This window comes from Propithecus coquereli, unplaced genomic scaffold, assembly GCF_000956105.1.
Source record: "Propithecus coquereli isolate 6110/MARCELLA unplaced genomic scaffold, Pcoq_1.0 Scaffold58, whole genome shotgun sequence".
In the NCBI taxonomy this organism is placed as follows: Eukaryota; Metazoa; Chordata; class Mammalia; order Primates; family Indriidae; genus Propithecus; species Propithecus coquereli.
This window is the reverse complement of record NW_012151729.1, coordinates 3,378,765-3,403,067: the sequence shown is the minus strand read 5'-3', so window position 1 is coordinate 3,403,067 and position 24,303 is coordinate 3,378,765. Positions and strand designations below refer to the sequence as shown.

At 38.1% G+C, this 24,303-nt stretch overlaps 1 protein-coding gene across 1 annotated transcript in view; it reads right to left on the bottom strand.

Annotated features, from left to right (window-relative positions):
• CSNK1A1 (casein kinase 1, alpha 1) overlaps positions 1-22,082 on the bottom strand; it is a 36,462-nt gene extending 14,380 nt beyond the window's left edge. Inside the window, exons 1-4 of the mRNA XM_012658230.1 lie at positions 21,157-22,082; positions 20,397-20,503; positions 6,034-6,160; positions 1,444-1,542 (exon numbers count right to left, since the gene is read on the bottom strand). Of these exons, the coding sequence (XP_012513684.1) occupies positions 1,444-1,542; positions 6,034-6,160; positions 20,397-20,503; positions 21,157-21,279 (456 nt within the window). The 5' untranslated portion in view covers positions 21,280-22,082. The remainder of the gene's footprint in view (positions 1-1,443; positions 1,543-6,033; positions 6,161-20,396; positions 20,504-21,156) is intronic.
• Positions 22,083-24,303: the final 2,221 nt, after the last annotated feature.

Genomic DNA, 24,303 nt, shown 5'->3' with positions numbered 1-24,303 from the left:
AGGCAAAAACCATGTACTGCAATGTCAACATGCAGAACAGGGATCACACAGGGATAATGGGTCTTTAGGGTTAAGAAAATGGGAAGGAGAGGGCTGGGAAATCGCCAAAAGAAGATTAGAGTCAAACTGACAAAACTGCCCAAAAACTTAAGATCAGTAATTTTTTTTTTCAATTAAATTACCAGGCTTTGCAATAACAACTAAGAACCTGGATACGTCAAAGAGAAAAACTACACAGTATTTTTTTAATGCAATTTGGAAATAACAAAATAAGTTATATGTAGATTTAAATACCTTTCATTATTTAAAGCTCAATGAAAAAATTTGATTTCCTAAAACTTGGTCAGACCAACACCAATGTCTCACACATTAACAAATAACACCAGTTCCAATGGTAATGGCTCCAAGTTGGCATTCATACAGGCAAACAAAGGTAAACATTTATAGCTAGACCTAAAAACACCGAACATCCCCTAATCGTTTAATAAAACAAATGGGAATCTTCCTTCCAAAAACAAAACAAACAAAAAATAGTACCACAAAAAACAAAAAAAGCCCCCGAGTTGTCCTGAAGTTGAGAATTTCTATCGAAATCATTAGATCATAACATGCTTAGTGCATTGCCAATGCTGCCTGTCTGCCCGAGCTCAACATTGAGTTGATAAAGCAATTCACTCAATAAAACTAATCATTGCAGAAAAAATTTCAACACAATTAATTTCTAACTTCAATCATGCGTCACTAGCTACAACCCAATCACCCCATAAGTTGAACCATTCTCAGAGACCCCAATGAACACTAGTTTTGTTATATGACTGTTCATTTCACTTGTCTATATTTTCCTGTAAAGGAGGGGGGAGGGGTGAAGAACTCACCCAACTTGGCACCCAAGTAAAAAACTGTTGACTACTTTTTAAGCAGGCCCAAAAGTTATCCTTTTAAATACACAAATCCAAGGACTGAAGAATTCTAATTATCAACCATGCTCAGTCAGGAAATGTTAACGCCATGGTGACAGATGGGTCAGTATTCCCACATTGGCACAAGCACAAATATTACAAAAATCCACACTTCAGAGCCAAGGTTAAAAATCTGATTTTTAGCATCCAGGAGGAAAAGAATATGGGGATTTTCACCATTTAAGTGAATGAAAAATAGATACAACTGTTCAAAAGTTAAATAACAGATGATTACAGTTCATTATAAAGCCCTTGGAATTTTATATTTCCATATAAGTACCTAATCTTGGTTGGGTAAGTTGGAGAGTACTTCAAGTTACTAAGTTAATAGAGTTAGCTGATTATCCTTCTAGCACAATCTTTTAAAGCAATTATCAACAGCAAATTCAATTTACTATGGCATTTTAAAGATTCAAAGTTTACCAAAGCAATTCTTGTCGGTATTATACTCCTTGTTCTTTCATGCAAAGAGCATTTGACTAACCTTATTACAGTGACGCCCAATACCCATTAGGAAGTTATCTGGTTTAATGTCTCTGTGTATAAAATTCTTTGTATGCACATATTCGATTCTACTGATCATCTGGAAAAAAAAAGGGAGAAATAATTGAGATAAGTGATAAATAAAAGCAGCACATTATTTCTCAAGTATTTCAATACCTGAATTATTTACTTAGAGTTCACAAAGACAATGAGAGAAAAATTTAAAAGGAAAAGACGTCTAAGCTCTCCATTTATTTCTAGATTGATGGACATCTATGCATGAACCTGCAGTGTTCTTTTAGCTCGTCTTTCCAGTATTCATGATTAAAAACCTGACAAGGTCTAACCTGACAGGAAGACTTGGTGTTTCTGATTTTCAAATTATAAAATTAATACATTTAAAATCATTTCGGTTGCCACAATACAACCGAAACTTTTACAAAAGTAAAAGCTTTTTACCCTCAATTCTATACCCTATTCAGTGCTAAAATGGCCTGGTATTACCCAGACCTATACTATTTCCATGCTATTCTTACAAAGATACACGTACACACATAAACTCAGACATAGACATATACTTGGGAGTCAGGGGTGCTGACCAATTGGCAAATATAGCTATTGTCAACGGAAAAAAAGCCAAACTCTGTAAAATAATTTTAAAGAGATTTACTCTGAGCCAAATTCGAGGACCATGACCCGGAGCCATGCCCAAGAAGCCTTGAGCAACTGGACTCGGTGTGGCTGGGTTACAGTTTGCTTTTATACATTTCAGGGAGACAGGGGTTACAGGTGAAGTCATAAATCAATACGTGGGAGGCATACATTGGTTTGGCCCCAAAAGGTGGGCCATGGGGCGGGGGAGCGGTTTACAGGTTATAGGTGGGTTTAAAAATTCTTTGACTTGTAATTGGTTAAAGACACGAAGCTTTGGCCAGGCTCGGTGGCTCATGCCTGTAATCCTAGCACTCTGGGAGGCTGAGGCGGGCGGATTGTTTGAGCTCAGGAGTTCGAGACCAGCCTGAGAATGAGCAAGACCCCGTCTCTACTAAAAATAGAAAGAAATTGGCCAAACAACTAAAAACAGAAAAAATTAGCCGGGCATGGTGGCATATTGCCTGTAGTCCCAGCTACCTGGGAGGCTGAGGCAGGAGGATCGCTTGAGTCCAGGAGTTTGAGGTTGCTGTGGGCTAGGATGATGCCACGGTACTCTAGCCCAGGCAAGAGAGTGAGACTCTGTAAAAAAAAAAAAAAAAAAAGACATGCAGCTTTGTCTAGAGGCTTGGAAAGTTTTAAGGTAAGAAGCTCTTAATCAGAGATAAGCCAATGGACATATATTTGCCGTGTAAATTGAGGACCTGCAGGTTTGTCTTGAATACCCTTAGACCTGCTTATGGGTTACAAAAGATGTCCCCAAGAAGGGAGGGGGGCATGATGAGGCATGTCTGACCTCCCTCCTCCTGGCAGGCAATTTTAGTTTTAGGATATTCCTTTGGCCATGAGGGGGTCCATTCAGTCAGCTGGTGGGGGGTGAGCCTTAAAATTTTATTTTAGTTCACACTATTAAGTAGTTGTTATTATTTCAAACTGAGATAGAAGCATTATATTCACTTTACTCTTGTTTGCTTGTTTTAACTAAACATATCCCAAACATTCCTGGGAGTTGGTAGCTATAAGATAAGCATATACATGCTAAGGTTTCCTTTCTTGTGTGCTTTTTAGACTCCTCCATGTTTTTCTCCATGCTTATTACTAATGTTAATCCCATTCAAAGGGTGAATATTAAACATGTCATTTTAACAAGCTTTTAACTTCTTGGAAATTATGCCAAGTCAAATGATATAATATAGCTCTAATATTCTTTTTAACGGCTATAAATATTCTATGGTATAGAAATGTTTTCCCCAATTATTACCCAATTCACATTGTTTCTAATTTTTCCCACTATAAATAATGTTATTAATACACTTAGATATGGATCCTTACCTACTGATGCTTTTATTTCTATAGGTTTTAAATCCCATACAATTATAGGGAGTTACTGGGTTTAAGGGCATATCTCTCATTGTGTTAAGGAAACATGAGACTGCCTTTCACAACAGGCTATAACAATTCCTATTTCCACCAGTAGTAAATAGGAGTATTCTTTTTGTTACTAGTGATTTTAGTTCTTCCCAAATTTTGCCAATTTGACAGTTAAAAATTATTACCTTACTTGTACTTCCCTAATACTTAGCTTGGTCATTTGATCATTTTTACTGGTGATTTGGATTTATTCTTCTATGAACTAGCAAACTATACTCTTTGTCTATTATTCTTTTGGTTTGTCCTTTTCTTGTCAATTTTTAGGAGTTCTCTGCATATAATAGACACTTTTCATTTGTTATGTAAATAGACTTGCAATTTTTAAATGTCTTTTTTTATGGCACCTATTGTATACAAGAGAAGTTTTAAAATTTCAAATTATCAAATGTCTATCTTTTCCATAGATACCTAGAAGTTGTATTTTAAAATGTATTCCACATCCAAAGATTGCCATCATTATCTATCCATATGTTCTTGCTCTTCTCAGTAGTATGTGTCAGAATTCTATTTTTTATTTGTCCCCATTTTCCAGAGCTTTTATTACCATGAATATGCAGATTCTAAATCGTGCTCTTCTACCTTGGCAAATGTCTTCTGAAGCCAAACCAGTAATCTATGGCTTAAACTACTTAAACCTTCAAAGTAGTAAGTGCATACAATGTATAAATATCACGTTTATGTGCAGAAGCAACTTATAAAAGTAAAGCAAAAGATTTAGGTGACATACTTGACCTAGCTAAATAATAGCCATCATTAAACTGTGCCTATTAAATCGCTGCAGAAAAGTTGAGTAAAGGATAATTAATGGCATCTACTGCAGACTATTTCAAATATTATTGCCAGTATCACTTACAGAGCAAGACTCAGGTGTTAAACACCTTAAACAAAAATGTTCTTGTAACTCCCTCCCTCACAATTACATTCTTTCTCATGTTACCAGTGTACCCAACAGAGACTTCTATCACAGAACCTTGAACATCTCATTTTGCCATCTTTCTCTGCTAGACTGTAAGCTCCTAGAGTGAAGGGACTAGTTCTTACTCTTCTTTGCATCTCCCCAGTGGTAAGTACAAAGATAGGCCCTCAATATATGCTCAATGTATGAATGCTTATGTGTTACCAAGCCTACAAACATAAGCTATAACTCTACTAGGATTCACTGACATATGTTAGTTAAGACATATTAAAAGCTTTTATCCCTTTAACACTTGAATTTATAATGCGCCACAACTCAACATTCTAATTTGCTAATATTTGCTTCTGCCCCACAGCAGATTTTAAGTTAAGAAGCCTAGGGATTATCAGGTGCTGATTACAGAAAATGAGTCCTACTTTCTAATCCCTTGAATTTATAGACTTTTAAAATATTTTTTAAAAATTGATCTTTAATAATCGTATACATTTTGAGGTACATGTGATATTTTGATATATGCATACAATGTGTAATGATTAAATCAAGATAATCGAGATATCCATCACATCAAACATTCGTATTTTCTTCTCTTCCAACTATTTTGAAATATACAATAAACTACTGTTAACTATAATTTCCCTACTGTCCTATCAGGTACTATAACTCATTCCTTCTATCTAAATGTATTTTTGTACCAATTAACCAACTTCTCTTCATCCCCCCTAAATTTATACTTTCTAAAATTCTGTGTCAACTGCCAGTTTTATCATCTCATTTTCCTTTATGACATCCAATCTTTATTTTTAAAAATGTCACTCTTTCACAGGATTTTTATAAGCACACTGAGTTTGACATGAACCATTTCCAACATTTTCCCATACTTAAGGTAACAAATCTTGACCAAAGCTAAAAATTATAAATTCCTTGATATTCATCTATTGTTTTAATATATTACCTTTCCCTCAAGGTTTGTTCCTGACCCTATTTCCCCTCACCTTAAAAATGTTTTAAACTAATTCTTTCTCATTCAAAATATCTAAACTTTGACTGAAGAGCCATTTAATCTGACCTATAGCCAATGTATCAAGTTCATGACATCTCCAAAATTTCTCAGGTCTTGCTTAAATAATACCAGTGGCTAAGAATCTATTACTTCAAAGAAGCATATTACTGGTCAAAAATTCTTCCTTGAATTATTTCAGTACCTTATTTTCTTCAAAAAATACAGCTTTCATAAGAGTCCCACACATAATACATAATATTCAATTTGTTTAATTTATCCAAAATTTCAATATATATATTTATCTACACATACACACATACACTCTGAACTCTTCCTTCAAACAAGATCTGCTACATGTAACACTAAAACTCTATCTGAAGGAGCAGCCTGAAAACTGCTAGTTTACAGATAAGTAATAATTCCACTTTTGGTCTTACACCCATAGGAAAACATCTCAAGTCATATCATTAAATTTTTTTTTGCTATCCTAAGGTTAAATGGTGATGATAAGATTGTAATACCTGGTTTAGGAACATTGAAATACAGTCAACAGAAGTATTCTTAGTTTTTATTCTCATCAAAACGTCACATACCTGGTCAGCTAACATAAGTACAGTTTTCATTGTGAACCTTCTTGAACAGAAATTGAAGAGGTCTTCAAGGCTGGGTCCCAGAAGATCCATGACTAGTACATTGTAGTCTTTTTCCTGACCATACCACCTAACAAAACAAAAGGATAGGGAGGGCATTATGAAAAGCTGACTATCACTACCACCGAATTGATTAATTTTAGGAGACAGGGTCTCACTCTGTCAGCTGGGCTAGAGTACAGTGTTGTAATCATAGCTCTCTGCAACCTCAACTCCTAGGTTCAAGCAATCCTCCTGCCTCAGCCTCCCAAATAACTGGGACTACAGGTGTGTGCCACCACGCCTGGCTGATTTTTCTATTTTTTGTAGAGATGGGAGTCTCACTTTTGCTCAGGCTGGTCTCGAACTCCTGACCTCAAGCAACCCTCTATGCCTTGACCTCCCCCAAAGTGCTAGGATTACGAGCGAGAGCCACTGTGCCCAGCCAGTATCACCAAATTTTTAAAATTTGTAAACTCTAAGAAGATAGTTTCCCTCTCTGGTTAGGTTTTATTTAAGCTAAGTTTTCCTCTATTCAGAAGACAAACCCACTGGTCAACTAGATTGTCCAACACAAAACAAGGGTAATGATACTCTCCTCCCCCCGCATCAAGTGACCCCACTCTCCTATAAAGACAGGACACGTATGGCAGCCTTAACATTCCTCTTATCAGGGCAGCTGAATTCTATCTATACCCCTCTGCCATTGATTCCTGTAATCTTCAGCAAATTCCTTAACCTCACCTGGATTTACTTCCTAACTGTACAAATGAAGACTATTATCCGTCATTCCGAACCCTGCAGAAAGCAAAGATCCCTTTTATCATAACTCCTGGCCCAATCCCCACCTAAGTGCATTTACCAATTACCTGCCCTTTTTCAAAAAGGAGTCCCATTTTTTCTTAGTTTCAGATTACAGAGAATAACCAGTATTAACACAAGGTGTGTTAACATTTATTTGCTTTTGACTGGAATCATGTTTCAATTATCCCATGCTGTATTACTGTGGATACATATACAACATGTCCCCGATAACACAAGAAATACCATCTGCTAATGTCATTTACCCCAAGGAATGGGAATCATTGCAATAAATGATTTCAAATTTGACTGTCTTATGATTCTGGTAAGGGGTACTTTCTTAAAACTTAGCACTACCATTTTTATTTTAAACTTTTCTAGATTACGAATTCTGCTTGGAAAGAAAACTGGCCAATATTTAAAATTTTGTAAGGAAAACAAGAAAGGTACAAGTAATTTTAAAGCTGAAAATGGAGCCATTTCTTTGTTAACTCCGGTTAAGAAGCAATACCAACTATATCCAGAAAGTTTATATGTTTTAGAAATATTCAAAAAAAGGAGAAAAGTTTTTTCTTAAAAAACCAAAATCTGTGTCAAAATTACAACAAATTAGTCTAGTGGGAAAATTTAGTGCTTTTAATGCTACTTATTGCTGTTTTGCTAATATATGCCAATGATTCAAAGAAAACCAAGATTAAAACTAGAGTATGAGGATTAATATTTGAGCAATGATATTTTTCCAGAAAATGCAAAATTAACTACTTTGTACCAGAGTATATTATTCTGATGTCTCTTCTTTAAGAAAATAGTCTATTCTAACCAGTGGTCCCAAACACCCACTAACATTATCTCCTGATGACATCTACCAAAACTGCAGGAATTTCAGTCATGATACCCAAGAAAGGAAACAAAATAAATAAGCCTCAAATCAGTTAGTTTTAATTTCAGACCTATTCAGATAGGTCCCATATTCAGACACAATGAATACGTCCGCTAGAATGTTACGCTGAGAGTAAAAGATCACAGTAAGTCCAAAAAGTTCAAGTTCTTTCCTGTGTTCACCTGTTCTTGAGAACTACTTTCCAAACATGAGACGTGTAACTGCCATTAAACTCAGAAAATGGAATCCATTTTCACATCTTCTTTGCAGAAAGTAGTAACTGAATAAGGAAAGGGTGTTTGCTTAACTCTCTAGAGGTCTTGCCCACTAGCCTAAAAAAGAAATAGATGTGCCAACGTAAGAGTGGTAGAGTCAGTCTGTCCTTATTGCACCTAAAACCGTGCAAAGCTGCTGTTATTTTCTCTCTTCTACTCTATTCTCCATATGGGACTTCAGCACCCTACACATTCATTCAAACATTTACTTGAAAGAAGTTCACAGTGATGTTTTGGGCAACACATAACAAATAACAGTATTAAAAGGTAAATAGTAAAGCAAATAAGTTGTCTTCTCCTTTCCCTTTTCCTCTTCATTTTATTTTGCCCTTTCCTTTTTCCTCTCCCTTTTATAATACTTAAGTGCAGAGGCAAATCTGTGCTAGACAGCTGTCAGGAATCTGCCATTATAAATGGTGAACATATTAAGAATTATAGCAGATTTTTAATATAAATCTAATTTACTCAAGTTTTTAAGAAACACCACCAAATCCAGAAAGAGCTAAGGAAGTGTGGGGAAGGCACAAAAAGTCAAATAGGCAAAAGGGAAAGCAGAAACCAACTCTCATAAGACTATGTCTCAGCTCTACATAAACAGATTTCCACTATGACTAAGAGACATAAAACTACTTAAAACTCCTTATTGTAACAAGCAAATGTTACAACCATTCAAGCCCAAATACAAACCTGGGATGTGAAAGACACTAATTCATACCTCATATCTTCATGCAATTAACACCATTTCATAAAGCACTTCTTAAACAAATGATCTGCAAGTAAGCCTCTAGCTCCCTCAATAATTAGAAACTGGGAAAAATTATATGAATTCAGAAATAAACATTTTAAAAAACCAAGTTATTGGACATTCTTCTCCTTAAGTGTATGAACATAAGAATATGTCTTTTGTTCTCAGTGTCAAGAGGATGAATATTCCATAAAAAATAGCTAAAATATATACATTTCAAAGGTATTTTTCTCTGTGAGCAAACATGCAGCTCTAAAATAACTAGGTCTCTCTGCTCTACAGAGACTGGCACTATAACTCCAAACCCAAGAGACAGGTGTTTCTTTCATACTTCCCTTTGGTTTCAAGGAATATATAGCTTAATTCTCCAAAGCTAACACCTCACACCCTCCATCTGTGCTTTCCATCTGGACTAAGTCATTCAGACATTATTACACACAGATTAGAAACTAGGAATGGTCTTCTACTTATTCAAATCCTACCTATTCTTAGTTTGTACCTTCACTCTATGTTTCCCACTTCTATTCTGAGCTTCTCTCTACTTTCAATCCCAACCTCTTAAAACCCAGATGTCAAAGAAATCTTTCTTATGTCACCTATCCCACACTGATCTCCCATTTCCCAGAATTCCCAAAGTCATTGACTATTATTGCTTGTATCCACAATCTACCCCTTAACAACACAATATGCACATATTATCACTTCGGCATTTCTGACTCTACACCTGGATGCTATTGCTAATAGTTCTAGCTACCCTTTCTTTTCTCTGAATTCCTTTTAATGTTCCTATACATTAACACTTATGTGTGTCTTTCTTAACAGTATCTGCCACTTACTATACAGATATATTCTCAAAATCATAAATACCTTTTCTTCCCACACATCCCTTCTCAGAATGTTTTAAATGCACAAAATAAAATACACATTATAAAGGAAACCAATTATAGTGAAATTCAGCTAACATAAAATTACTTTCAAAAAATCAATTTTGGGATATAGTATCATAATATACATATTCTCTTTATTAATGCATTAAATAATATGATATAGGGATAGGTTTTAAGTGCTATAGTTTGGAAGTACTAATGAGTATAAGCCACATTTTAAGATACTGGCAACAATGATGTGATGTAAAAATATCTGTGATTTCTATCGGTGACAAAGTACAGGTTCTGCTAAAAACTAATGGAGGTTTTTGCCTACACTTACCAAAAAAAAAAAAAAAAAGCCAGATTTTACAGGTTCATGAAAATAAAGATGTAATTTTTTTACCTGTCCAAGTTCACAGATCTCATGAGGGATGGAGGTAGGGGATATCGCTGGACCAAGTTAAGAACTCCTTCTCTAAACTAACTTTTGAAGTAAACAGACCATAGAATAAGACCTAAAATTTGAAAATTATGTGGATATTTACTCAGCAATAACACAGCTAAAATGACTCGCTTTCACTCTCTTCCACCCTAACCGTCCTTCCTGTTACTACTAACCCTTTGCTCACAGCACCTCCAAGATCCCTAAATTACAGCATAACGATTTCATATTCTCCATCTCCTTATTCCTTGCCATTTGCCTTCGAAGATGTGTAAATGTTCCTTAACTCTGAAAATCATAAAAACAAAAAACTTTCTTTGGTACATATCACCATTCACCACCAAAGCTACTATTCATTTATTTATTCAATATTTGTAGTAGCTAACAAGACAATACCACATAATCCCTGCTTTTTTGACTTAACAATGCAGTGTTAGGTGGCACAAATTACAGTGATCCAATCTGTTTTTAGAGGGAGGAATCAGGGCAAGTTTCTCTGAGGAAGTAAGGATGATTCCTTTTTTTTTTTTTTTTTTTTTGAGACAGAGTCTCACTCTGTTGCCCTGGCTAGAGTGAGCGCCGTGGCGTCAGCCTGGCTCACAGCAACCTCAAACTCCTGGGCTCAAGCGATTCTACTGCCTCAGCCTCCCGAGTAGCTGGGACTACAGGCATGCGCCACCATGCCCGGCTAATTTTTTCTCCATATATATTTTTAGTTGTCCAGATCATTTCTTTCTATTTTTTAGTAGAGACGGGGTCTTGCTCTTGCTCAGGCTGGTCTCGAACTCCTGACCTTGAGCGATCCTCCTGCCTCAGCCTCCTGAGTAGCTACAACTACAGGCGTGCACCACCACACACGGCTAATTTTTAGTAGAGACAGAGTCTCACTCTTGCTCAAGCTGGTTTGGAACTCCTGAGCTCAAGCAATCCTCCTACCTCGGCCTCCCAGAGTGCTAGGATTACAGGCGTGAGCCACCTCACCTGGCCAGAACGACCTCTTGAGCCCAGGAGTTTGAGGCTGCAGTGAGATATGATCCTGCCACTGTACTCCAGCCGAGGCAACAGAGCAAGACCCTACCTCTAAAAAAACCAAAAAAACCCAAGTAAAATAAAAAGTGATCAAGTAAACCAGCAGTTGGGTTTAAGAATGGGAACTGGCCAAGTTGGCAGTATATGTAATAGTACCAAGAATACTGGATCAGCAGCCAGAAAAGACTCTAGCTCTTGCTTTGTCGTTTTCTTGCTTTATGATTCTGTATAAGCTGTCACTTGTCAAAGATTTTTTTTTTTCCCTTTTCTTTTGAGACAGGGTCTCGTTCTGTTGCCTGGGCTAGAGTGCAGTGGTGTCATCATAGCTCACTGCAACCTCAAACTCCTGGGCTCAAGTGATCCACCTGCTTCAGCCTCTCCTGTAGCTGAGATTTACAGGTACATGATACCATGCCTGGCTAACTCTTTTTCTGTTTGTCAGAGAAAGGGTCTCATTACGTTGCCCAGGCTGGTCTTCAACTCCTGGCCTTAAGCGATCCTCCCGCTTTGGCCTCCCAAAATGCTGTGATTGATTACAGGCATGAACCACTTCACCTAGCCAAAGATTTTTATTAACCGTCTCTACTTATCAAGAGGTGTTGTGGTAATTATGAGATAAGTCTATGTAAAAACATTTGGTAAATTACAAAGCATTACAGAAATAAGAGATTATTACTTTTAGTACAAAAAGCAGTTGCCTGATAATTATAAAACATCAACCAGCAAGTCAATAGCATTTCCTGTAATAGCCACAGCAGTCTCAGCAAAATTCACTAACTACCACCAACAGCTCAATACAATGGAGTACCAAAACCTTAGCACAGAATTTCTCCAAGTGTGGTTCTCTGGTCTTTAGCAGAAATTACTTTGGGTACTAGTAAAAAATACAGCTCTTGGGCCCCACTCCAGAACTGGTCAAACAGAAATCTAGGAGTAAGGTGGTGCAACCTGCATTTTTAACAAGCTCTGTAGGTAATTATTATACATGGTCAAAGTTTCAAAAATGCTGACTAGCAGGGTTCACATGAATAGGGCCTTAATGTGGTACTACTGACCTGACAAATCAAGGCAATCTCTAAATGCTTTGAGGTACTGTTTGAGGTTCACACTCAGTACACTATCCCCTTGATGTTAAAGGAAACATTCATGTCTTCGTACAATTTGAGACTTGGACATCTTTCCTCCTGATTTTTAGCAAGAGACAAATTTACAACTATATGCCATGCTCATGGCAGATGCTCTAAGAGAATTTAAACCTCACAAAATTTTTGTCTGTTCACTGAAATGTACCAATATCTTAACCTTTGCCTGGCACACAGTAGGTATAAAGAAATGCTTGTTATCCTCTACAAGGTACCGTACAAACCATCAGAGCTTTCATTTGAAGAGTAGAAACTAACAACATCCACTTCTACAAGAGAGATACATCAATATTATGCATTATAATGCAAAGCATTAGTATTATGGAGGGTCACAAGTAGAACACTAGGATTTCAGTAAGTGGAGCTTGGTCATAATTTCAATCAAAGGAGAACAGCCAAACACAAAACAAAACCCAATCTGAATAGTAAAGATCATAGTGAAAAAATGAAAAAGGGAAAAAATGATATTCCCCTAAAAGTATGAACTTTAATTAGAAGAATTTCATTATTTCGGTTGTTATTAAGGACAATGTATTAGACATCTCTAATACAACTAAGACTTAGAAAATATGGAACTTAAAATCTACAAAAATTTCATGCTACTACTTTCCAACAAAGTAGCTTTAAATCAGATCTCACAGCCCCCTTTTCATAAAAGCCACCAAAAGGGCAGAATGCTTTGACAGTATAGGGAAACATAATAGGTAAGTACAGTACTTAGAGCAGGTTTCAGATGAGCTGAAATACAGGACAACTTCAATTTCAGAAGGTTTATACACAAACTTCTGCACTGTACATTTAGTGATGGCACAAGTGAAACATGGATGATTTATACTATGTATACTTCAGCCATTGTCACTCTCACCATCCTCTCTCTTAAAAAAATCCTTCTTCAGTACAAAAGTTGCCATAAGAAGCAACTTCCTGATGTTACTGAAATAGAACCAAAAGAAATTCCAAATGGCCAACACCACTAATGGATGCTAACAGATACTTAAGCTGATGAACATCCACAACAGTAAGCCTTTACTGTGAAGTTAATGGACATTAGCTTTTAATGATATAGTATTATCTTTACACCAGCGTTCAAAGCTAAATGAACTAGTACAGCCAGGTTTCCATTTGTAAATTGGTGGCCAGCTAGTGGGTTCAGTGATACTTAAACAGTAAGTACCACAGAGAGGATGAATATTCCCACTATGAATTGAACCATACATGCTCAAGTACTTCTAAAATTCAATAAAAATGTATAGTAGCCATAACCTTCTGCGGGATTCCATTTTAAAAAGTAAATTTACATAGATACAATAAAAGCAGAATTTCATTTATTCAGTGCCGTCTTTACACCCAGTACTATGTTAAGGAACACAAAGATGCCTCTATCAGCAAGACATAGTTCTTTCCCTCAAGGACTTTCCAGAATGCATTCTTGTAGGTATGCACCTTAAACATGTGAAGAACTAAATTGTTTCGCCTATTGGTTTTAGATACTTTTCAGAAATCAAAGAATTTGACTGTACAGGATTACAGTGCACTTTCCAGTACCATGCTGCCTAATACAGGATTTCTTGAATTAACCTCCTAATTCATAGGAGGAAGTGTGTAAATTAAGAATACAGCTTTATCACAGTTATAGTTCTAGGAAAAGATGTAGGCTGATGGGGCTGGGCAGGGAGACAACAATTATTAATTTCCAAAATATGGCATAGTACAATGGTTCCTGAACTTTGCTGCACATCAAAACCATCTGGGAAGCTTTTAAAAATCATGATACCTAGGCTGTACCCCAAACTAGTTAAATCAAAATATATGAGGTTAGGAGTTGGTGTCATATTGTTCTAAAGATTCCCATGTAGGCTGGGCATGGTGGATCATGCTTATAATCCCAGCACTTCGGGAGGATTGCTTGAAGCCAGGAGTTCCACACCAGCCTGGGCAACACAACAAGACCCCACCTCTACAAAAAATAATTTTAAAAAATGTGCCAGGCATGGTGGCATGCACCTGTATTCCCTGCTACTCGTGAGGCTGAGCCAGGAGGATCTCTTGAGCCTGGGAGTTGGAGACTGCAGTGAGTTGTGATCACACCACTGCACTCCACTCTGGGTGACAAAACAAAACTCCCCCATGTGATTCCACTGTGCAGCAAGAGTTGGGAACTATTGGTATAGTTGAAAGACATAGGAAGATCTGTTCAAATCACACATCAGCTGTGTGACATCAGGCAAACTAACCATTTCAACTCACACACTTGACATGAAACTCTACCTTATTGGATTGTTGTAACTGAAACCGAGTACGATGCCTGGATAATGCTGGACTCTTTTTCTTGCATGCAGAGGGGAAAAACGTTTAGCCAATTGTTCCCTTGTTTCGATAGTAGTTGTCAATGTTATGAATAAATAAAAGGCAATTATACCTTAAAGTTAGAACAAACTACTGCATCAGAGAACAGAAGAGGTATGTTTTATCCTACTGATTCTATCAATTTATACAATGCATGAAAAAACTCTTAAGACTTAGTTGATCTTACAAAAGCCTTTTATAAATGAAAACTAATGTTACGAATTATAGAATTCATTCTAGGTTCAAATCTAGATGGCATTACAGGCAGAACCCTAATTCTGTCAATATAGTGCTTTTTCCATTTCCCTTTACACTGAGGATCAAAACGTCCTCTCTTCAGTTAAACCTTTTTTATACAGCACTTCCAAAGTCCCCATTGTAACAGCCACAACATACCCTACTGACCTCTCACGGACAGGAAAAGGCAGTACTCTAGTTCTTCGAAGGAAAATAAGGTAAAGGTACCACCACCACCTGATTATTTTGTCAGGTATATTCCATAGTGCACTTCATGGTGATAAACAGACTATTAACTTGTAGTCTTGCATATGAGTAAATCAACATCAAATTCAGAAGAAATGTGCTGTAACTACGATCCAAGAGACTAACTTTTAAAAAAATAAAACTAATGTCACAGAATGTAGCATACTAAGAATTAGCAGTGTCTGTGTGTATATAAAGAAAAATCAAGTATCTCAGTGGGGTGTGGGTTACACCTTTGTATGCATTTGTCAAAACTGATCCAATCACACATTAAGGTCTGTGCCATGTCACTGTATGAAAATTACACTTCAGTTTTTAAAAATTCTATTAAGACATCCATTAATTAGTCCATGCTATGTTAATACTGGTCATTCACAATTTAAGGGCCATCTGAGATTGCATTAGAAACAGTAATAGTAACCAAAAAAAAATCATCATTTTAACATGGTTCTCATTCATTGAAAGCTATAAAGGTATTCAAATAACCTCATACAAACTTCTGTTAAACTCAAGGACTAATTTTACAACATTTGCTCCAAATTCAATTTTTTTAATAGAATTCTTGATGGTAAAATTCTTTATTAAACATTAAGAGATCATGAGAAAACCAACACTTAATGATATTCAGGTACAGCTTAAATATACTTTGAAACCAAATGATCTAGCTCTAAAAATGTCTAAAGCCAAAGACGTAAAACCCATATACTTTATATGGACTCACCAGTATTTACTCCAAATTAATAATTTCCAACGAAAGTTTTTATCTTGCAATCCACGGATTCAAAAAGAATAACAACCTGAATTATAAGCATCTAGTTAAATATACAAATAATAGATTACTTACACTTATAAAAAAGCTTTTCAGCTTCTCTAAGGCCAAATGCCATTAAGTGAGGGGGCAAAGTATAGCTCTCCAGCATCAAATGGAAAGGTATGATTTGACCTTGACATAAAGGCGATAATGGCTCTCAGGAGGACTCAGAGTGAGGAGACTCTAGTAACTCCTGAGATTCAAATATTTTAATTGGTATGAATATATCTCTTAGGTTTCAACCAGCTCAAACATGCTAACTAGCATTTACATTACTCCATTAGCCAGTATAAAGCATCTCTAGTATACCATGGAGTCAGTCACCCTTTGAGTTAAAAATCACATTTCTCTAGTAGTGATCTGTAAGTTATCTTAACGAAGATATACGTAGCGCAGTTACCACCTTTGTTCTCTGACAACAGCCATTACAATCTTATTCACAGGATATTCACTCAAGTGCCAAAAAGATTAATATTTAAGCTGCTTTTAACAGTGAAGAGTAAGGATTAACTAGTACTTTATAAATATCTTCTAGAATGTTTGACATTCAGAGAGCAAAAAAAAAAAAATTAGATAGCCAAGTATGGCGGGCCTGTGTTCCCTGCTGCATGGGAGGCTGAGGTAGGGGGATGGCTTGAGCCCAGGAGTTTGAGGCTACAGAACACTATGATCACACCATGAATAGCCACTTCACTCCAGCCTGGGCAACAGAGGGCAACTTGGTCTCTTCAAATTTCCCTTGCTCTTGTCTCACCTTCTTTATACATGATTTCCTTATAAAAGTATATTTCATTATTTTACTTTCTTCTGATTTGTCACTCTATAGTTTACCTGAGAGAGAGGACATTTCTAAAAGTCTTCTGTGGTACTTCATTCCTAAAATAACATTCAAAGGTAAGATCTAGCTATATCGTCAAAATGATGAAATGCTTTCTACGTACTATCCTCAGTGACTTTAGTAGTGAACCCTTGTTCAAACAAAAGCCTATCCAAATGCTCAGCATGCAAAAGCAAATGGAAATGAATATTCTTCTGGTAAAAGAAGGGTAGGAAGCCCTAAATCTTTCTGTTCAGCACTCTCCTTTCCTATCCCGACCAAGCTAGAAAATTAACTTAGTAAAATCCTTTTTTTTTTTTTTTTAATAGATGAGGAAACTTGACAGACCCATAGAGGTTAAGGGACTGAGTGACTCTACATCACCCAGCCAATATCACATAGCAGATCTAGAGCTCAAACCTCCAACATTTTACTATCTACTTAAGAACTTTCCAGTACATCATAATTGTTTCTTTAGAGGACATTTTAATTCAATTCAGAGTGGCACAAAGATAAGGAGGGCTGTAATGGAAATAGTACAGTTGACCCTTGAGCAACACAAGTTTGAACTGTGCGTGTCTATTTACATGTGGATTTTCCTCTACCTCTCCCACCCCTCAAAGAGCACCGCCAACCCCTCCACTTCCTCAGCCTATTCAATGTGAAGATGAGGAGGATGAAGACCTTTATGATGATCTACTGTCACTTAATACTAAATATATTTTTTCTTCCTTACGATTTTCTTAGTAACATTTTCTTTTCTCTAGCTTACATTATTATAAGAATACAGTACATAATACCTACAGTATACAAAATATATGTTAATCTATTGTTTATGTTATTAGTAAGGCTTCTGGTCAACAGTAGGCTATTATTAGTAGTTAAGTTTTGGGGGAGCCAAAAGTTATACATGAATTTTCAACTGGGTGGATGTCAGTTGGTGCCTCGATCCTTTGTTGTTTAAGCATCAATTATAATTTTAAGTGAGCTCCCAGATGTCAATTCACAAGGTTCAAGCATTTAGTTTCTTAAAATATCAAGAAACTGGATGCTATTCTCCCGTCCTTGCTTTTTATACTGGATGCTATGCTCCTACTTAATAGGTAAGGCAGGTCAGCTATGTAGGCCAGGTAATTTTCAGCCCTGTTTTAGGATATCCCAAAGCATCTCAAAGCAAATTCTATTCAGAGTTTCCTAATAGAAAATTTGAATTTGAGAAGGGGTGGAGAGGAAATGTGTATATGAAGGGTAAATGCAGCAAAATCTAAACTTTCAAAATTAGTGCCAACACTTCTAAAACAATGAATAACACATAGACTGCATTATTTAACCTAGGTAAAACTAAACAGCCAACCTAATTCAATATTTACCAAGTAAATATTAAGTATATGCTACCTATAAGTGATATAGAAATAGTGGGGAACTGAGAGGATTGAAAGATGTTGCCATCCAAATAACATTTATGTTAATCTATCTTATCCTTTAAGCTTCAGTGGAAAAACCTTTTTTCCCACACTTTACTCTAAAAACCAATAAACCATTTTTGTTTCTATGTACCTGACCCTACCACTCCTAAAACAAATTTACCCTTTCCCCACCCTCATTCAATTACTATATTCTGCCTTAAAGACTACACCCCAAAGCCACACTCTATTCTTGGATGCCCTACCCAACCAGTTCTCCAAGCTTTTTCCTTAGAGCCAGATCCTGAAATCCCATCTCCTCTCCCAGGAAGCCTTAATCTGAAAGCCAGGTTAATCTCTTCAGCCCCACCCAGACAGCTTCTAACTACCATAACTCTCTCTGCATTCACTATCTTATAATAGGCACCTATTATTCTACCTCCCAGTTAATTTCATTTATTCATGTGCTTACTCAGTATATTACTCATTGCCCTTATTGGTGTGTATCAGGTCTTAAATAAAAGCTACCAGATAAAAGGGCATGTACTTAACTTGGGTTTAATACTGAAAATGGCAGATGCTTAATGCTTTTTGGAAATGATTTCAAATACATTAAATTCCACCTGATTTGTGAAATCTATAAAATCTCCCAACATGGATGAATCTCAAAAACATTATGGTAACTGAAAGATGCCAGACACAAATGACCTCATAGTGTATGACTCCATTATATGAAAGTCTAGGAAAAATGATAGCAATGGAAATCAAATCCACACACAGTAGGGATTTTTTTAAGGGATGGGAATCATTTAATATCCCAAATCTGGATCTTCTCAGATTTCACATTAATCTTTACTTCATAAATTTGGAATTTTCTTCCAAAACATTTACTTGATCACTTATGACCAACTGTACATTTTATCATTCTACTTCTCCATTAAAAATGTCTACCAACATTGTAATTTTTTTAAAAGATAGTTTTATTTTGGCTGTCTCCACATCAGAACTAATGTATGCAATCCAGTTCTTAATTCGAGATTTGAAAATTACAAACTGTAGTAGAAAAAGAAGCTACAGTAAATACCATTCAATTCTTAACTATTCTGAATCTTTTCTGCAAATGTTATTTCTGAGTATTTTTGGAAAATGGCTGGGTTTTAAACTATATTTTAGTCTCTGTTCTAAGAAGCTCTTTAATCTCAGAAATCAAAAAATTAAAAAGTCAACCATTTGAGAGAACATAATGTCTTTATCTGGTCATCTTTTATCCTGATTACTATTACTACTTGCATTTGCCAATGTTGCATTTCAAAAGAGGCTATAATTTCCCTGATGTGAAGTTTTACTGACAAAATAACTCAACAGGTTAAATTACTTATGAAACTGTGGTTAAGTGATTAAGCTTTCTTTTAATACAACTGATACTCAGTAAATTTCAACATACTTGGTGCCATTCAAACTGCCTTTGTCATTACCTATAAAAATTTAGTACAGACCGAACTGTACCAAACATTACAAATAATAAAAGCTTACAGTAATTAACACCTTTAAGAGGAATAGGAAGGATTTTACATAGTATAACTTAACAATTTCTTGTCGCATCTGCTGCAGAGATCACAAAGATACTGTCATTATGCCATCTCCTTCCTAGAACCCCACCGCCTCCTGCAGCTTTATTCTTGGGTTTTCAAAGGTTTAATCCACTCAAGGCTACTAAAGGAGGAATCAAAGAAGCATAATTTGTGAACCCTGAGAAAAGGGCAGGAATATGGGGTTGAGTCACGTCGTTCCGCCATTTTCTAAGCGGAGGAGGAAGACATGTTGGAACAAAAACACAACAAAAGAGCAGCCATTTCCCAAGCCAGCTCCAATAGCAACCCGAACTGGCTGAGCCCGGTCACTTCGGCACCTTCAAATCCACTTCACTGGACAAACCCAAAAACATCAGAGGTGCTGCCGTAAGGAAAACAGCAGCCAGCCTTTCCGCGTAGGGACCAAAGATGACCTGCATACTTTACTGCAAAGGAAAGCCTCGGGAAGAGGAAGAATGACGGAAGCTAAATGGAGCAGAGTGTAATAAACTGAAATTGTAAACTAAGTTGGCAAACTAAAATTTACTCAGCGATCGCAGGAACTCAGGGTTCACAGGAAACCACCAGTTACAGGGAACCCGGGTAACTCAAATACCAAGACCCGGATTCAGCAGGTCCCATTACCTGCCTCTACCCATTTCCCCATTCCACTCTTCCCTCAGCGGATTGCCTATATGCTTATGGGTTCTTACCGTATGTGGGGGATGCCAACCCCACCTTGAAGAATCTTATAGAGTTTGCTCTCGTACAGCAACTGGGGATGCCTGGCCTTCTGAGATTCTAGCTTCACTGCCACTTCCTGCAGGGGGAAAGAGGGGATGATGGCATCAACATCCCTAAGGATTCAATGTCACTTGGGAAAGGAGGGCGATATTAACAAAGCTCCAGGTCGCGACTGCGAGAAGAGAAAGGCTGGGAAGAGGAAGCTCTCTTTGTAATTATAAAACGAGGCAAGCAGCCTCAAAGGCCTCTTCAGGGGGTAGTGACGAAATCGGTACGTCCTCTAAAGTGCAGGAAAATTATTCATCCAAAGAAAAGAAACAACCTCTGAACGCTAATGAGAGGTTTTAAGGAACTAGGTGATCGGAAACTGCCCTAATTGGAACAAGAACCCCAGTGGAATTCAATATTAAAAAAGTAAAAACATGGGAAATCACAGAAATAGGATTTTGCTGTTTCCACCTTAAACGACAGTTAAAAAAAACTTCGACAAAAGGACATTGACGGGACATGTTTAACGAGCTGGGAAACGAGTACACCCAACCTTTCCATTGAGTTCTTTCCCTTTTAGGGCAAGAGAGCGGGGGAGGTTCCTAAGCCAGGAAGACTGGCTCTCTGGACTCCCCAGTGCGTGCGTGCGCGGTGGCAAGAGGTCCGAGCAGCTTGGGGGCTGGGGGAGTGAGGACGGGCGCAACGTTATGGTGAACCCCCTCCCCCAACCCCGGTGATTACCTCGCCGTTGGTGATGTTGATCGCCAGATAAATGTCCCCGAAGGAGCCAGACCCGATCTTCCGTACCAGTTTGTATTTCCCTCCGACAATGAATTCGGCCTTGGAGCCGCTGCTGCTCGCCATCCTGGGAGACGAAGATGGAGGCTGGGGCCAAGCCCCGACACCTCTGAGGGGAGGATGGAGGCCTCTGGGGCTCCTCCACGGGGCAAGGCTGCGGAGGAGGGCGGCAGGAAACGGAACGCGGAGGCCCTTCCCGGCGCTATAGGGCCCAGAATCAGTCTAGGGGAACCTGATTACAACCGCTCAGTCGGGTTTCTTTTTGCCAGGCCGCAGTTTGTAAGGGGTTCTCGCGGTTACCAGGCTGGGCCACTTGTTTCTGGGCGGCCGCCGCTGCCTCGCCTTCGCGGCGACGTTGTGGGCTGGAAAAGGGGCGCGGTGAGCTAGGGCGGCGATACCACTGCCACCACTGCCGCCGGCTCCGGCCCGGAGGGACCCCTGTCACTCCGCTGACGCCGCCATCTTGTTACTCCAGCTCCAGCCAACACAAAATGCCCCCAGTCCCCGGGAGCCGCTTCTTCACGGCGCAGAGGACTCTGGGAAAGGGATCTCGAGCGCTAGCCCGCAAAGATCAGCAGCTAGAGGGAGGGCGGAACCGGATCCGTGAGAGTGGTGGCCCACGCTCCGAGCGTCACCTCTTCTCCGCCCAACTGCGCATGAGCGTTGCAACCCCTGCTGACTGCGCAGGCGTGCCTTGGCCTGTCCTCACCCCGCCCCGGGCTTTCTTCCACTTCCGGTCGGCAGCGGTGCTCACGCTTTACTCACCTCAGACCTGCCCAGTCTCTGTATGACTGAGCGGCCGCGGGCCCCGAGAGAATGTTAGGGAGGAGTCACCTTTGTTTTTCGTGGCAGATGGAAGCTTCAGGCTTCCTCGGATGTTGGGTATTGACCTTTGTTCTTTGTTTGAGGTGATTTTTAATCTTTGATGTTTTTTCAGGCCACTCCCCGGGACCGGCCTATTCCAGATCAGTTTGGAAAGAGCCTATCGCCTCTGGTGGAAAGGAAGAGAAAAGCAGCCCAGGACCGGCTGGTTTTGAGGGACTCTTTCAGGCCTCTCGGTTTTAGCAGAGCCTAGCAGATTTCTGCATCCTACAGAGTAGTGGAGATCCTCTTTTTTACAAGAGGAGGAAACAAGAATTACACCGTTGCCCGCTGTCTTTGCATTGTTGCCCCACGCATACATTTGATCTTCAAGAAGAAACTTAATATCTGATTCACAATGCATATTAGTGATAGATGGAATCACCAGAAAATAAAGTTGGCAACAGTGAAAAAACCACGTAGTAAAAGTTGTTACAGCTCCCCGCAAAAGCCAACGAACAATCATATTTTGGTCATGTTGAAAGAAGCAGTATTGACCCAAACAGGGTAGAAGTAACTTACAAAACAAAATTAACAACGTTTTGAACTTTACACGGTAAATTTTTTTTGCTAAAAATTGATTAAAGAATCAAATCTTTACCACATTTTACTTTACAGAATTTGACCTGGCGAAGTTGGGTTTAGTAATAATGTTCACAAAAGAAAACTCGATGGTCGATGCTATCATCTGTAATTTGAGTCAAACCTCAGTTGTAAAAATTTGAACAAAATCCACCCTAAATAAGTTCATTAAAATAGAAATAGAAAAACTGTAAAGAGTTTTAACTGCAAGTTTGAAAGTTGATCACGCGATTTGTAATAGGATTCATCCTGGAAGATACCTTGACTGAACACAGCAAGAGACTTTCCCTAAGGTTTAGTACAAAGTTTTTGGAGGCACAAGCAGAATCCAGGGAACCTAACTCTCAAATCAGCACGATTGGACATCATTCTCCTTTGATGACTCTAAGGCATGTTTTGCTCAACTTAAAAGCCTCTGCTGTTAGATTCTGGTCTACAATTTTCTTTTTTTAAAGCCAAGTTTAAGCATCTTGAGTGTTCCAGGCATTGCTACTATTCTGCTGATTTTCTATCACAGTCACCCTAAATTTAATGGATTCCTCATCTTGAGGAGTTCCCCATAAGTGGGTGGGGTATACCTATAAAGGGATTTTTGGGTGTAGTGATACGAATGCTTAATTCGGGGGGTGGGTAGGGATGGACATATAGTGAACTAAATTAGTGATTCCCAAAAGTCTGTGTAGGCATTGGGGCAAGTCTCTAAAATAGTTTTCCGTAAAGAAGTTAAAAAAATAAGGCCGGGTGTGGTGTCTCACGCGTGTAATCCTAGCACTCTAGGAGGCTGAGGCAGGAGGATTGCTTGAGGTCAGGAGTTAGAGATCCCTATCTCTACTAAAAATAGAAAAAATTAGCCGGGTGTGGTGGCATAAGCCTGTAGTCCCAGCTAATCGGTAGGCTGAGGCAGGAGGATTGCTTGAATCCAGGAGTTTGAGGTTGCTGTGAGCTAGGCTGATGCCACGGCATCCTAGCCCAGGTGGCGGAGTGAGACTCTGTCTCAAAAAAAAGAAAAGAAATAAGAGCAATATAATGCATTTTTCATTTATATATCTGATTTCACATTGTATTTTATTCTGAGATTTTAACTTCCTACATATATCATTAAAATGCCCTTTTATAAAATAGTGCTGATGGTAGACGGTTATTCTGTTATTTAGTATAGTATCAGTATTTGGCAAAATAAAAAGTTGACACTTCTATGTCTGACCACGTCACCCCCTTTATTTTAGAACTTTCGTAAATCCGTGAAATCCCACAGTCTGGGACTCACTTGTCTAAATGACTTTTAGAAACCCTCCAACTCTGAGATTCTATGATTTTATGTATATATTTGGTGTGAGTTCTCGTTTGTTTCCTGCCTGTGGTAGTCACTAGTCTAGCATTGACAATGTCCTGCAAAATGTACTAAAATGCTATATGAACGGCTATAGCCTTTTCAAATGTGATTTCAATTGGATCCATCTTAAGATTTAAGTTTATTAGATTTAAGAAGAGCAAATTTTTTTTACTGTAGAAAATGAAAATTCTAGATGTTGGCTATGACTCAGGCTTCTCCTTGAAGTCAAATATCATTTGCAGTAACTTACAGCCTAAGCGATTGAAGAATAATCCGTTTTTGGTGCTGCTATTTTAGAATTACAAATCATTCTG